This window comes from Salvelinus sp. IW2-2015, linkage group LG19 (genome assembly GCF_002910315.2).
Source record: "Salvelinus sp. IW2-2015 linkage group LG19, ASM291031v2, whole genome shotgun sequence".
Taxonomy (NCBI): domain Eukaryota; kingdom Metazoa; phylum Chordata; class Actinopteri; order Salmoniformes; family Salmonidae; genus Salvelinus; species Salvelinus sp. IW2-2015.
In genome coordinates, this window is record NC_036859.1 from 18,929,412 (window position 1) to 18,943,294 (window position 13,883).

The window sequence follows — 13,883 nt, forward strand, 5'->3', positions numbered from 1 at the left end:
TTCGCTGTGCACCACTTGTCTAGCATACAATATCGGATTTCAACAAGAATGTTTAGCTATATCATATATAGTGATTCATGTATGAATGTGTTCGTTCATGGATTATAGTCACTTGATCACAGTTTCTCAGAATCAGCTCATATAACTCCAGTCCAAACATCCTGAAATTTGGCAGCCATCGATAGTCTGTGTCCTGATGGGAGGTCCTGGCAGTTTCTCAGAGAGGAAGGGAGAGATCAACTTTGTTTAATAAACAGACCCGTGGTCAGCTCTGCTCAGCTCAAGTCCTCACATTCATGTGGCCTGTGATGTCTGTTCCAGTTTTCACTAACGGAGGAATTAAGGGGGTGATAGTAGTGTCTGGTCTAGTCAAAACAATATCTCCCAGCTACCAAACATTGACTGTCATCTAGTGTAGTTATGGAGAGAGACCATTGAGATATTTCATATTGATTATCTATGAAGAGAGAACTATTCAGCTAATATTCTTATTAATAATTTTGTTGGGTGTCAGAGCAAGAGCAAAACTTCCCCTAAAGCCCGCTTCTATTAGGTCAAACACTGAGCTATTTACTTTATGTTCGTATTCTTCTTTTATTATTTCTTATTGTTGCATTGTTGAAAAGGAACCTGCAAGTGAGCATTTCTTTTTGGACGGTGTATACCATTTGTACCCTGTACATGATATGACTAATAAAAACTTGATGATGAAGTGAATGGGACTTTCTCCATGTCCCTAAATGAACCATCCGGCAACGTTTTTTATTAGTATGCTTCTGTGCCTTGAGAGTTCTGACGGTAGTGGTGTGTGTTTGGGAAAGTGGTTTCCATGGCCACAGCAGCAAAGTGGGCAGCTTTACCTTTTGTTGTTGTGAGGCAATTTGGTGCTGGACTGGCGAGGAGCCTGAGAGGGCCAAGAGGGGTAAACTACAGTCAGTCAGAGCCAGAGAGGGAGGGGGAGAGAGAAATTAGGTGAGAGAGAAGGCGGTAGAATAAGGGGGTCCCACAGTTAATCACAGAGCCAAAAGAACACTGTGGTCTGTCATGCTGGGCAATACTACTGGGTTAAACTCTGTGTGAAGAGATAGCTCTGGCCCATCAAAACCAGCCAGGACAATAAAGCTACGAGTTTTGTTCTGATGCAGCCTTGATTAATTTCACACTCTCCATCTTTGGTCTTGTGTTCTGTCGGTCTTTGTCTCTCTATGCAGTCTTATGATTTTACAGTAGTAAATGTCGTAGGTTGCTGTGTTCCATACTGACTGACTGTGGGGCCAGTATTTTACATCCCACTGATCCCAGATCAGAATCTCTCTATAAGTTAGCTATATCAGCACAATAACGCCTTATCACATATCTCTCTTTCTCTCCTTCTGTACAGGGCTCTATCCAGCAGCTGGTGATCAAATCAGACCCCAGGGCAGCAGAGGAGCAGTGTGAGGAAGATGATCCCTATGTGAGTGTCTACACACCACACATTCAGTTCTATTGATATGTATGTATCCATAGCCTTGAGCTCCTGACATTCGAGAGGCCTCACCAGCACAAATTATTGACTAACGTGTTGAGTGTTTGGCTGGCAGGACTTTTATCCATGGCTTGACTTTGCATATGGATGGCTCCCCCTAGTGTTCAAAATAATGAATACTGTTTCTCACGCACATCCATTTGAATGTACATAGCTGACACTACTCTCGCCTTTCTTCGCCTAAATTATGTGAATTAAGAGTTCTCTCTAGTTAGGGAAATTCTACTTCTAGGTCACTGGTGTCAATATCATGTATAGATAGAGAGATGGTGGTGATGTCTTCTGTATTCCAGGCTTCTGGGGATGGGAGTGGGGCCGAAACGATGGACGACCGTGAAACAGAGAGTGAGCTGATGAACATGAAACGAAGAAAGGAAACAGCAAGGGTGAGCATGGGGTGTGAGAGGCTGTCAACGGAAACTGGATGAGCAGAGGTGAGAGAAAGAACAGCCACCCGCTCAACTAAGATTGGCTTGTACAAGGAACGTCGCTGTCTGAGCAACACTTTGACAGACTTAAATTGGAAGTATTTACATAAGCCTTGACATGCAGTGGAACATCTGTCTGTTTTATCAGTTTCAATTTGTACTGGTACAAAACACAAGTACGTAATAGTGAACACTTTGGGCATATATTCCAGTAGGGAGATTCAGTTCCTATCCAGTAACTAGCCTGCTAAGTCTAGGAGTCCTAAGCCTTGTTACATGTTTAACCTGAATGAATGCATTCATTTGAGGACCGTGTTGAATGCACATCACTGCATGGAAAGGCACGTTTACGGGTCGAACACTCCAGTGCACAATTAAAGTTGGAGGAATCTTGCCAGTACTCTGCTTGATTTTTATATTTCTTTTACTTTCATTCATCTTTGCATTTCGATTGTGGTGCTTACATTTGTGTAAACAGGTAAGCACCAGATTAAGGAAATATGAGCAAGCCTATTCAAGGATAAACGAAATAAATCAGATACAGTACTGAGAGTCATCCAGTTTTGCCCAGGGCGAGCATCCATTGTGGTTACTGTAGGGCTATAGTGTTTTGAGGGTAGAAGGGTCCATGGGATCTAGGTTGCTTTGACGAAAACTCCCCATATATGATCCGTGTGGTGTGGCTCGCCAAGTAACTCTGGTCCCTCTCCAAGTTCTTGACAGGGCAGTGAGCGCCCAAACTGGTTTGCCGTTTTGCAGGCCATCCTCATCAGGTCAACATTAACTCCTGTCCAAATATCTCATCCTCTGCAAGCACTCGACTGTGCATCTAGAAGAAAAAACTATTAAAASAATAATACACAGTAAACAAATATCAGTCTCAAGTCATGCATATTGAACCAAAATATAAACGCAACATGCAACAATTTCAAAGATTGGGCTCCCGAGTGGCGCAGCGGTCTAAGGCACTGCATCTCAGTGCAAGAGGCGTCACTAAAGTCCCTGGTTCGAATCCAGGCTGGATTCGGCACACAATTGGCCCAGCATTGTCTGGGTTTGGAGGTTCTGGGCTGGCGTGGTAACACATGGTCTGTGGTTGTGAGGCCGRTTGGACTTAGTGCCAAATTCTCTAAAACGACGTTGGAGGCAGCTTCTGGTAGCGAAATTATCATTTGATGCTCTGGTGGACATTCCTGCAGTCAGCAGGCCATTGCATGCTCCCTCAACTTGAGACATTTGGCATTGTGTTGTGTGACAAAACTGCACATTTAGAGTGGCCTTTCATTGTCCCCAGCTCAAGGTGCACCTGTATAATGATCATGCTGTATAATCAGCTTCTTGATATGCCACACCTGTYAGGTGGATGGATTCTCTTGGCAAAAGATAAATGCTCACTAACAGGGATGTAAACAGATTTGTGAACAATATTTGAGAGAAATAAGCTTTTTGTGCGTATGTAACATTTCTGGGATTTTTTATTTCAGCTCATGAAACACGGGACCGAAACTTTATATTTTTCTTCAGTGTAATTCAAGCCTGAACTTTACTTAAATATCTCTCAACCTGGGGTTGGTAGTGCTTTAAAGGGGAATTCCAACCTTTGACATATCACTCTGACCTTGATGGTAGTAAACCCCAACATTTTTTTGATAGCTTGTGAAATTATTAGTGCACTGGATGTATCACCCCCAACAACTACCCAAAGATCATTATAATCAAACAAGATATGCAACAAGTTATGCATGTGATACTGTCAGTGCACAAAGCTACAAGCATGTGGACGTTTTTGCCAAAACATGCATGTGGTTCATGACTACTGTTATTTTCAGTAAAACAGTCAATGCAGTTATGATACAGAGGCAGTTAGTATTCCAACAAAGTACAGCAATCAGTGATTAATGGAACCACAGGGGCTATAACAGCCACTCTAGACCAGGTGGGTGGAATTCAACATCTGTTTTCCTTCGACTCAAGTATATAACTTGAAACATGTAATTGGGCCATATACAACCTTTGTATTCCCAAGACCAGGAGTAATACAGGAGTAGTAAACCTAGTGTTACACAGAAGCTACTTGTACAAAAGGCTTACCTGCTTTCTCCTCTGGCGACCCTTCTTTGCACGTTTCGCCAAGATTGTGTCCCCTATGTTCTCAGGTAAACCTGAGAGATACACCGCCTCACAATCTCGTAATAGGTGGCACAAGAACCTGCAATGAATATAAGCCAAAGGTTAAATGTATGTTTTGGTGCATCACCGTGTTATCTTACGTAAAAATGTAAATGTATGTAAAAAGGGCATTAAACATACCGTTGAGTTTCACTCTTTTTCCTGTGTAAACACAGCCTTGTCTCACTAGGTGTATGTAGCTATGACACCCATGCATTAGGAAAGGAAAGGGGGATACCTACTCAGTTGTCCAACAAAGTATCTTCCGCATTTAAACCAACCCCTCTGAATCAGAGGTGCGGGGGGGGGCTGCCTTAATCGACATCCACGTCTTCGGCACCCAGTGAAGTGGGTTAACTGCCTTGCTCAGGGGCAGAACTACAGATTTTTACCTTGTCAGCTCGGGGATTCTATCCAGTAACCTTCCGGTTACTGGCCCAACGTGCTAACCACTGGGCTACCTGCCGCCCCTTATATGAGCAACATTATATCGGCTTCACTATATTTACACAGTGCTAATTGTACAAGCAAATGTTAGAAGAGACCTGTGTATTAAATGTAACATCAACATAAGCTAGCTAGTAGAGCGACATTGTAGGCTAGCTAGCACCTAGCGCTGAGCTAGGTAACATTAGCAGTTAGCATGCCACCATAAGATACCATTTTCATGAAAAGTAAACTTCTAAAATACATTGAATTTGCGTGGTTCATACGTATACATGTAAATATGGTTAATTTGAGCCATAATTTGAGCCATAATTTGAGCCATAAAAAACGGAATTTAAGAGCCGGCCGGGAGGAAAGGGAACAGCGCGAGTCATAGGATGCGGAAAGGGAGGAGAGTAGGGTCGTAGAGGAGGAATCAGGAGACAGGAGGGAGAAGGATTTAGCAGAAGGGAGCGATGATAGGATAGAAGAGGACAATTTGTGGGAGAGAGCGAAGATTGCGATGGCGCATGACCATCTGGGTAGAGGCGGAGTGGTTAGGGATCAGAGACCTGGAGGAGGCTTGCATTGAGATTAGTACGCGAGCAGCCTCTACTAAAGATGAGGTCAAGCGTATTGCCTGCATTGTGAGTTGGAGGGGATTGGGAAAGGGTGAGGTCAAAAGAGTCACGGAGGGGAAAGAGTTAAATAAAAATTAATCGATGTCAGACTTTGGGAGTTTGAAGTCGCCAAGTACAAAAGTGGTGAGTCATCGTCAGGAAATTAGCTTATCAAAGGTGTCAAGCTCATTGAGGAGCTCTCCAAGGGCACCTGGTGGGCAATTATGTTAAGCTTGAGTGGACAAGTGACAGTGACAGCATGGAATTCAAATGAGATGGAGAAAAGAGAAAATCTAAATTTAAGAGAAATTAGTAGACCTGTGCCACCACCGCGACGACCAGATGCTCTCAGACTATGAGAGAAAACATAGTCRGATGAAGAAAACACTGCTACTCCAGCTGCTYTCTCTGGAGTGATCCATGTCTCCATCAGGGCCAAAAAGTCAAGGGACTTAAGGGCAGCATAAGCTGAGATGAACTCGCCATTCTTGACCGCAGATCCAAACACTGCCAAAGACCCGGAATTCCACATGGGTTGTGCGCAGGGTACAGCAAATTAGAAGGGTTGCAGCCAAGGGGTGGGGAGCATCTGCAAAGCCTATAGGGAGAGGTGTGAACAGGTATAGAAAACACATACGTTGTTGACAAATCTATCAAAAAAACTAAATGAGAAACTGTAAATAACTAGGTAAGATACTAAAGTGAGAGAGTGGTGTGGCGCCATCCTCTTAAYACTAATTGCCTAGCAAAGGTAGGGGGCACAGCTCCCTTTACTAATTGCTGATTGCCTAGGAGAGGTGAAACCACTCCCTCCAATACAGCCACTGATTACCAAAACAAATCACAAATTGCCCTGCCCCTTGATCCTGATTGATGTGTCAACAACTGTTTGCAAATTATGAGCAGTCAGGAGTTCACACACCAAATTGGCTACTGGGAAGACAGGCATCACTTAAAATAGAGAGCCCTAGCTGGCAAAAAGACAATAGTAGACCACAACAGATAAAKACAAAAAATATATACTTATCACTCCTGGACATAATGGAGTCCTCTAGCTATTGAATGAAGCACACTGAGATGGAGCCTGATAAACTGGTTATATAGACTCAGAAAAGTAGCTACTGTAGCTCACTCATTTCACTCAGTCCAAACACTTAAATTACACATCAAAATGAACAGACAACTCACCATTTAGATTTTGAAAAAGAAACCATGTTTATAAATGTTACAAACCTGAAAACAGGATAAATATGCAGACAGAGTTGGCTTCTCTTCCACCACATGACAAAGTAGGGAAGTCACACGCCTACAGCTGTTGAACATTTACGTGACATGCACAGTCCGAAAATGTACAGAAACTTGTTAACGCATAATTGGGAATTTACTATCCCAGAAATTCCCGTATCACGCAAATGTTTAGGGRTGCATGGGAGTGTGCAAGAATGCATAGGAAATTCCCACCCACGACTGTGCACCTCAAATTTCACAGGAATATAGCAGATCTGATTTCACCAAGAAACTGCTTTTCATGCAGTGCATGTGCCCAGGAGACCGCAACCTACCGAGTTCAGGGCCAGCTCCGTCTTGACCTCCTGGTTGGCCAGTCCAAGCGGATTATAATTTGTTCAGATGGTGACGAAACATAAATATGTACAAAAAGGAAAAATACCAAAGGCATGCCCAAACTAAAGACTCAAAAACAAACCCAGCAGCCTTACGGCTTTCCCCGTGGGAGACTGACTGAAGATAACCTTAATCAACCAGGCTCAGCAGTTGGACAAGGTTGCTGCTGCCCCCTGTGGGAAGGGAGTGTGGAAGTATAACCTGGATAGTGTGTTTGTCTATGACCAAACACTAATGTTCCCCCTATATTAAGTATTTGCACTGGCCTTTGATGTGTCTGTTATGTCTACTGATAGCAGTGGTTGTTTTTAAGGAAAATGTGGCCAACCCCCACATCCTTGTCAATAGGAAGCAAACACAGATACAGTGTCTCTTCCATTCCGGGGGTGCTCCAGATTCTGGATGTGTGTATGCTACAGTCACTTTCATCCTCCCACCACTAGCCTTGTAACACACTGTACTTGTCCCAGAATGTCATGTCACTCTGCTCTTAAACAACCCACAATCTGACCCCAATTACTACAAATAAATATATGATGTAAGCTGTCTGTTCTTATAGTTCTTATTTGATTCTTGTCCAAATGTTTTAGATAGCTAGATGTTTCCTGTATATTTAAAATAAGTTGCACATTGCTTTACAAATGTACTTACCCCTCTCTCTCTCGCGCKCGCTCTCTCTTTTTACTCTTTCTCGCATTCTCTTTATCTCTCTCTCATCCTCATACATTTTTTTCTCCCTCCAGCCAGAGGASATGCTGAGCGGGCCTGTGCGAGCCCCGCCCACAGAGTCTCCGGAGGTGGAGCTAGATGAGTACTCAGGACACCTGACCCCCACAGAGGAGGCCCATCAGGACATGCAGCTCAGAGGTGGGGAAGGCAGGTTCACCATGCACTTATCTTAACCAATCATCTTATGGTAGTCCAGGGAAATAACTGATGAGCTCTTGATTTAGCTCGTCCGTTGACTATGTCAGTTGTTATTGGATGTTCTCTTTGCATTGATCAATCTTATCTGTCTCTCACTGGTTGATATCGTTGGTTGAATACATCATATACCCCTACCTGGTTAACATGATTGAAGCCTCATTGGTTAATCCTATTGGTGTCTCTTATTCCTCTCTCAGGACCCCACCAGACAGAGGAGCCAGAGATGTCAGGGGATGTAAGTAATAGCTCAGATGTTACGTGCCTCAAAACCTGATGTCCCTTAAATGCTTAATTAATGATTCAGTATTTAATACATCTTCTTACACAACGTTCTCCTCTTTGTGCTGATCATCAGGGTGGGCCTCTTAGCCACAGACTGAAAGGAGAGCGAGGAGAGACTGGGCCTATAGGTCCTGCTGGTCCCCGTGGCCCCCCTGGCCCCCCCACTCTCTCTGAGGGTAGAAGGTCTGGGCACCGCCAGCCAGGACCCAGGGGCCCTCGGGGGCCAACAGGGGCCCCTGGGGTGCCAGGGAAGGACGGACAGCAGGTGAGCTTTATGTCATTATAATCACCCATTACTCTGTGATAGTAGTACATGTTTGATTATGTTTTCTATTACCTTCACTTGACAAGACTGAAAAGATAAATCAAAGGAGTGTTCAATTTTTTAGGGAAGCAAGGGTGAAGATGGAGATCCAGTGAGTAAATCTGGTCTTGTGTCAAATTTGTACTGTTCTGTCATGGTCATACATAAATACTGTATGTCTTAAGAAATKACAGAATCTATGGCAATACCCACAGGGACAGAGAGGACCTCAAGGTTTCCCAGGTTTGGCAGGGGAGGTTGGAGTCAAAGGAGACAAGGTACTCATAAAAGGTGTTAGAAGGAAAATGTATATTCAATGTGTGTGAGATAGGCAGTTAGTCGTACCCTTTGTTCTCTTCTGTGCAGGGGGACCCAGGAGCAGGACTACCAGGGCCTCCAGGCCCCCCTGGACCTCCCGGACCCCTCAGATCACACAGTGTGCCAGTGGGTAGCAGTGTAACATCCTGAAAACATTGGGTTGAACTGGGGATCAAGTGGGGATTCGTCTTTAACTGCCTGTTTTCTGTTGAATTGCAGTATGGAGAGGATGCACTCGGCTCTGGTTTTGGAGACCTTGACAATACAGAATTGATCAGAGTAAGAACGTTAATTCTGCTGTCAGCCTATCTGTTATGTTTTTCTCTAATAAAATGTCTCTAGGAGGAGTATTTTAGCCACATACTGCCAGCCTGATCTCGCAAGATTTAATTTAAAAAAATCATCACATCACTATAGGTTTCACTACACTTGTTTGCGAGATCAGGCTTRAAGTAGGAGGCTACAAGTGTTCATCTCTCAATGTTAAACATGTGCTATGGCATCCCATATCCAACAGGTGGTGTTGTTTCATCTGATCACCTACTGTATAGTTGAGACCAATCCACTATAGTGATGTGATAATTTTATGATTTTTCTCCTAGGGTCCTCCTGGCCCTCCAGGTCAACCTGGCCCCCCAGGACCCRCCAGCCCCTTCAATGCCTCGGAAGGCCTGTTCACTGGACAACCAGGTCCTCCTGGCAGATATGGCCTTGTTGGGAAACCTGGACCTCCGGTGAGTTGTCTGTCTATCTCATGTTCTCCCTAAGATCCATTATTGATGTTTCCACCTGTTACCACCCATTTTCAACTGTTATTGATGTTCCCACCCTTATTTTGTATTGTAAATGTTATTTTAWACTCTTCTGTATGTGTATGCATTGTAGTTGACAGTGGTTTCCTCTCCACTCTCTGTTGTTATTGACCTGGCTGTCCCTGGCCTTTATTGTTTCAGGTGAATGAGGATTGGTTTAGTGGCTCTGGGTTTGGCTCTGAGTTTGGCTCAGGGTTGTTCGGCTCTGGGCTTGGTTCTGGCGAGGTATTTCCCTGGTTCCTTCACTGAACCAGTAGGCTTGAAAAGGCAGACTGTTCTCTCCAACCATGTTTTCTAACAGCCTGCCCCATTTAACTTACTGTACATGAGATGTGTGTGTGTGTGTGTGTGTGTGTGTGTGTGTTGGTGTGTGTGTTGTGTGGTGTGTGTGTGTGTGTTGTGTGTGTGTGTGTGGTGTGTGTGTGTGTGTTGTGTGTGTGTCACTGGCATAACCACACAAGGCTGAGGCCCCACTAGCCTTTTGTGCGGGGGGGCTGGATGTACAGTACCAGTCAAAAGTTTGGACACACCTACTCATTTTTCTTTATTTTTACTATTTTCTACATTGTAGAATAACAGTGTAGACATCAAAACTATGAAAAAACACATATGGAATCATGCAGTAACCAAAAAAGTGTTAAACAATTCAAAATATATTTTATATTTGAGATTCTTAAAAGTAGCCACCCTTTGCCTTGATGAAAACTTTGCACACACTTGGCATTCTCTCAACTAGCTTCATGAGGTAGYCACCTGGAATGTATTTAAATTAACAGGTGTGCCTTGTTAAAAGTAAATTTGTGGAATTTCTTTCCTCCTTAATGCGTTTGAGCCAATCAGTTGTGTTGTGACAAGGTAGGGTTGGTATACAGAAGATAGCACTATTTGGTAAAATACCAAGTCCTTATTATGGCAAGAACASCTCAAATTAGCAAAGAGAAACGACAGTACATCAAAACTTTAAGACATGAAGGTCAGTCAAACCGGAAACTTTGAAAGTTTCTTCAAGTGCAGTCGCAAAAACCATCAAGCGCTATGATGAAACTGGCTCTCATGAGGACCGCCACAGGTCCTCATGTAAAAATAAAGAAAAAACCCTTGAATGAGTAGGTGTGTCCAAACTTTTGATGGGTACTCTATATGAACAGGTCACAAGCCATGGCAAAAATGTTTAGAATTACAGGAAATTAGCTGTAAAACTGCAACATTTTCTCTCAGCCTTATGGCAAAATGTGTAAAATAGACAGAAATTAGCTTTAAAAATGCAAAATTCTCTCACCCTCATTGCAAAATGTGTAGAATATCATGAAATGAGCTATAAAACTAAAATGTTTTCTCTCTGCCCCATGGCAATAATATGTGTAGAATTGCAAGGAATTAGCTTTAAAACAGCAACATTTTCTCTCAACCGCATGACAAAATGTGTAGAATAGCATGAGATTAGCTATACAACTGCAAAATGTTTCTCTTTGCCCATGGCAAAATATGTAGAACCCCCCCCCAAAAAAAAACTTCTAACAGGGGGTGGCCTTGCTCAGACCTTGCGGGGGCCCCACGAAACTGCGGTACGCCACTCCTGTGTGTGTGTGCGCACATGTGCTTCTGCTTTGAATTGTTTACCCATCTATGAAACCATCATGGGGTCTATGCTCATTCCCAATCCTCTCATTTAGCGGGAAACAACCCAGGTTTGACTTTAACGGCCTTGATGGACATTAAGCTTGAGCTWTGTGCTTCACACGTCAAACATGGTCAAGCTACTGTACATTGGAGAGAACCTGCCTTTTTATATGAGTCTGTTGCCTGCGTGCTTTCACTAACTGCATTTATGGAGCTTGCCCTTTATTTTTTACAGTCAATGAGCCATGTTCCTTCAGGAATGGCAAAAGGGACAATGGTGGCACAGGCTGGCAATGATTTATATTTAAAAAATTTACAACTATTTAGACAGAGGAATATTATATTTTATGATGAAAAGTAACTAATTCTGAGGGATTCAATAAAGTTACAAAATAATTAATAATTACTATGTTGAGAAACCTTTTAAATWATTTTTTTTACGTTATCTTTGCAACAGTATATATGGTAGCTACTATCACTCTAAGGAAAGCAACACAGTCTTGGTCATGGTTGACTAGTCACTTGTGTGACCTGTTTGTGCATGAAATTCAGAGAGCGACGGTTGTGACATCACATCTCTCTGCTGTTGATTTCAGGGTCAACCTGGTCTGGATGGGGATGTTGGGCCGACAGGGCCTAAAGGTCTGAAGGTAAGATGACAGTTACTCTGGAGGCTATTGTTTGCATTTTCTAAGGGAACTTAGCTGATTTGATCCCCTATAACCATTTCCATTGCAAATGTTTACATTAACCGATCTCTCTTCCTCACATAGGGTGAACAAGGACTAGTTGGACCGAAGGTATTTCTAACCATCTGATAACTCAGTTATAAAATGCATTAATCAAACAATGAGACCTAAGTTCCTAATCATGCTGCTGACACGCAGTAACATCTACTTTAATGTAAGTCAAAACTATACCATGTTCTTCATAGTCAATTTAATGGGCCTATTCTTCCCTGCAGGGTGAATCAGGTGACCAAGGGTTGGCAGGAGCTACAGGGCTGAGGGGACCAGAGGGAAAGAGGGGCGACACTGGCCCTCGGGGGCTGCCTGGCCCCCCCGGACCCCCAGGAGCAGGATTGTTTGTCGAGGTGCTGTTTTGTTGATTTTACTGTTGAGTCAGTTTCCTATCATACGGTTATCTTGTTTTGTCTCTATTGATTCCGAATGCAACAATGTTGTGTGTTGGTGCTAGCAGGATATGGAGGGGTCTGGGAAGAATGACATGCTCCTTGACGTAGGACTCAAAGGCCCTCAGGTGAGTGAGAGTGGTGTATGTGTGTGTCTCCTGTAGTTTTGAAGTACTTGTAAATTGTCTTTCTCCTTAAGTTTCCATGAGAATAACTGTTATCTACTCTCTTCTATAGGGACCTCCTGGTCTTCCTGGCTCTGCAGGACCAAAGGTAAGATTACAAACATGAAAATAACTGGGTTGTGGAATACAGGTGTAGGATCTTAATTTGATCTCACTGTTGTGGCAGGAAATTTCCTGCCCTACAAGAAATGCAAACTTTAGTGAATTCAAGGTTTAAAAAGGCTTCTAAAGTTGGTATTTTCCACTTTAACATTTCTGACTTGATTTGCCCTAACTTAAAATGGGACATTTTCAGCTTCCAGGAATTGTGTAGAAATCCTTGCGACATGGGGCCATGCATTATCATGCTGAAACATGAGGTGATAGCAGCGGATGAATGGCACGACAATGTGCCTCAGGATCTTGTCACGGTATCWMTGTGCATTCAGATTACCGTCAATAAAATGCAATTTTGTCCGTTGCGTTATGCCTGCCCATACCATAACCCCATTGCCAYCATGGGGCACTCTGTTCAAATCAAATTTATTTGTCAGATACACATGGTTAGCAGATGTTAATGCGAGTGTAGCGAAATGCTTGTGCTTCTAGTTCCGACAATGCAGTAATAACCAACAAGTAATCTAACCTAACAATTCCATAACTACTACCTTATACACACAAGTGTAAAGGGATAAAGAATTGGTACATAAAGATATATGAATGAGTGATGGTACAGAACGGCATAGGCAAGATGCAGTAGATGGTATAGAGTACAGTCTATACATATGAGATGAGTAATGTAGGGTATATAAACATAAAGTGGCATAGTTTAAAGTGGCTAGTGATACATGTATTACATAAAGATGGCAAGATGCAGTAGATGATATAGAGTACAGTATATACATATACATATGAGATGAGTAATGTAGGGTATGTAAACATTTGAAGCTGTATCTGTACCTTGTTATAGGTCTGATTTATGTCTAAGAGCTGAAAAACACACAAAAAACATTGAACAACACATCGTGGTCAGCTTTTTTGTTTACCCGAAAGGATGGGCGGGGGAGAGCCTTCATATGCGTCGCGGAAGTTAGTATAACAATAGATCCAAAGGGTTTACCAGCCCTGGGGTACACATATCGATATGCTGATTAGAATTTAGGAGTCTGTTTTTTAGATTAGCCTTGTTAAATCCCAGCTACGATGAATGCAGCCTCAGGGTGTGTGGTTTCAGTTTACATAAAGTCAGATAAAGTTCGTTCAGGGCATCGATGTGTCTGCTTGGGGGGGAATATATACGGCTGTGATTATAATCGAAGAGAATTCCCTTGGTAGATAATGCGGTCGACTGTTTGATTGTGAGGAATTCTAAATCAGGTGAACAGAATGACTGAGTTCCTGTATGTTGTTAGATCACACACCGTCTCGTTATCATAAGGCATCACACCCCCGCCCCTCTTCTTACCAGAAGATGTTTGTTTTCTGTCGTCGCGATGCGTGAAGAAACCAGCGTGTGCTGCAACGACTCCG

General features: G+C 43.0%; 1 protein-coding gene across 4 annotated transcripts in view; it reads left to right on the plus strand.

Moving 5' to 3' along the window:
* LOC111979649 (collagen alpha-1(XV) chain) overlaps nt 1–13,883 on the plus strand; it is a 60,405-nt gene that overhangs the window by 30,868 nt on the left and 15,654 nt on the right. For 3 of the 4 annotated variants that reach the window (XM_024010263.3, XM_024010260.2, XM_024010261.2), the window contains 16 exons: nt 1,382–1,456; nt 1,822–1,914; nt 7,538–7,661; nt 7,919–7,956; nt 8,077–8,268; nt 8,393–8,419; nt 8,523–8,585; nt 8,674–8,751; nt 8,845–8,904; nt 9,228–9,359; nt 9,579–9,662; nt 11,654–11,707; nt 11,831–11,857; nt 12,022–12,150; nt 12,258–12,317; nt 12,427–12,462. In XM_024010263.3, the coding sequence (XP_023866031.1) occupies nt 1,382–1,456; nt 1,822–1,914; nt 7,538–7,661; nt 7,919–7,956; nt 8,077–8,268; nt 8,393–8,419; nt 8,523–8,585; nt 8,674–8,751; nt 8,845–8,904; nt 9,228–9,359; nt 9,579–9,662; nt 11,654–11,707; nt 11,831–11,857; nt 12,022–12,150; nt 12,258–12,317; nt 12,427–12,462 (1,272 nt within the window). The remainder of the gene's footprint in view (nt 1–1,381; nt 1,457–1,821; nt 1,915–7,537; nt 7,662–7,918; nt 7,957–8,076; nt 8,269–8,392; nt 8,420–8,522; nt 8,586–8,673; nt 8,752–8,844; nt 8,905–9,227; nt 9,360–9,578; nt 9,663–11,653; nt 11,708–11,830; nt 11,858–12,021; nt 12,151–12,257; nt 12,318–12,426; nt 12,463–13,883) is intronic. The other variant, XM_024010262.2, reaches the window with a different exon arrangement.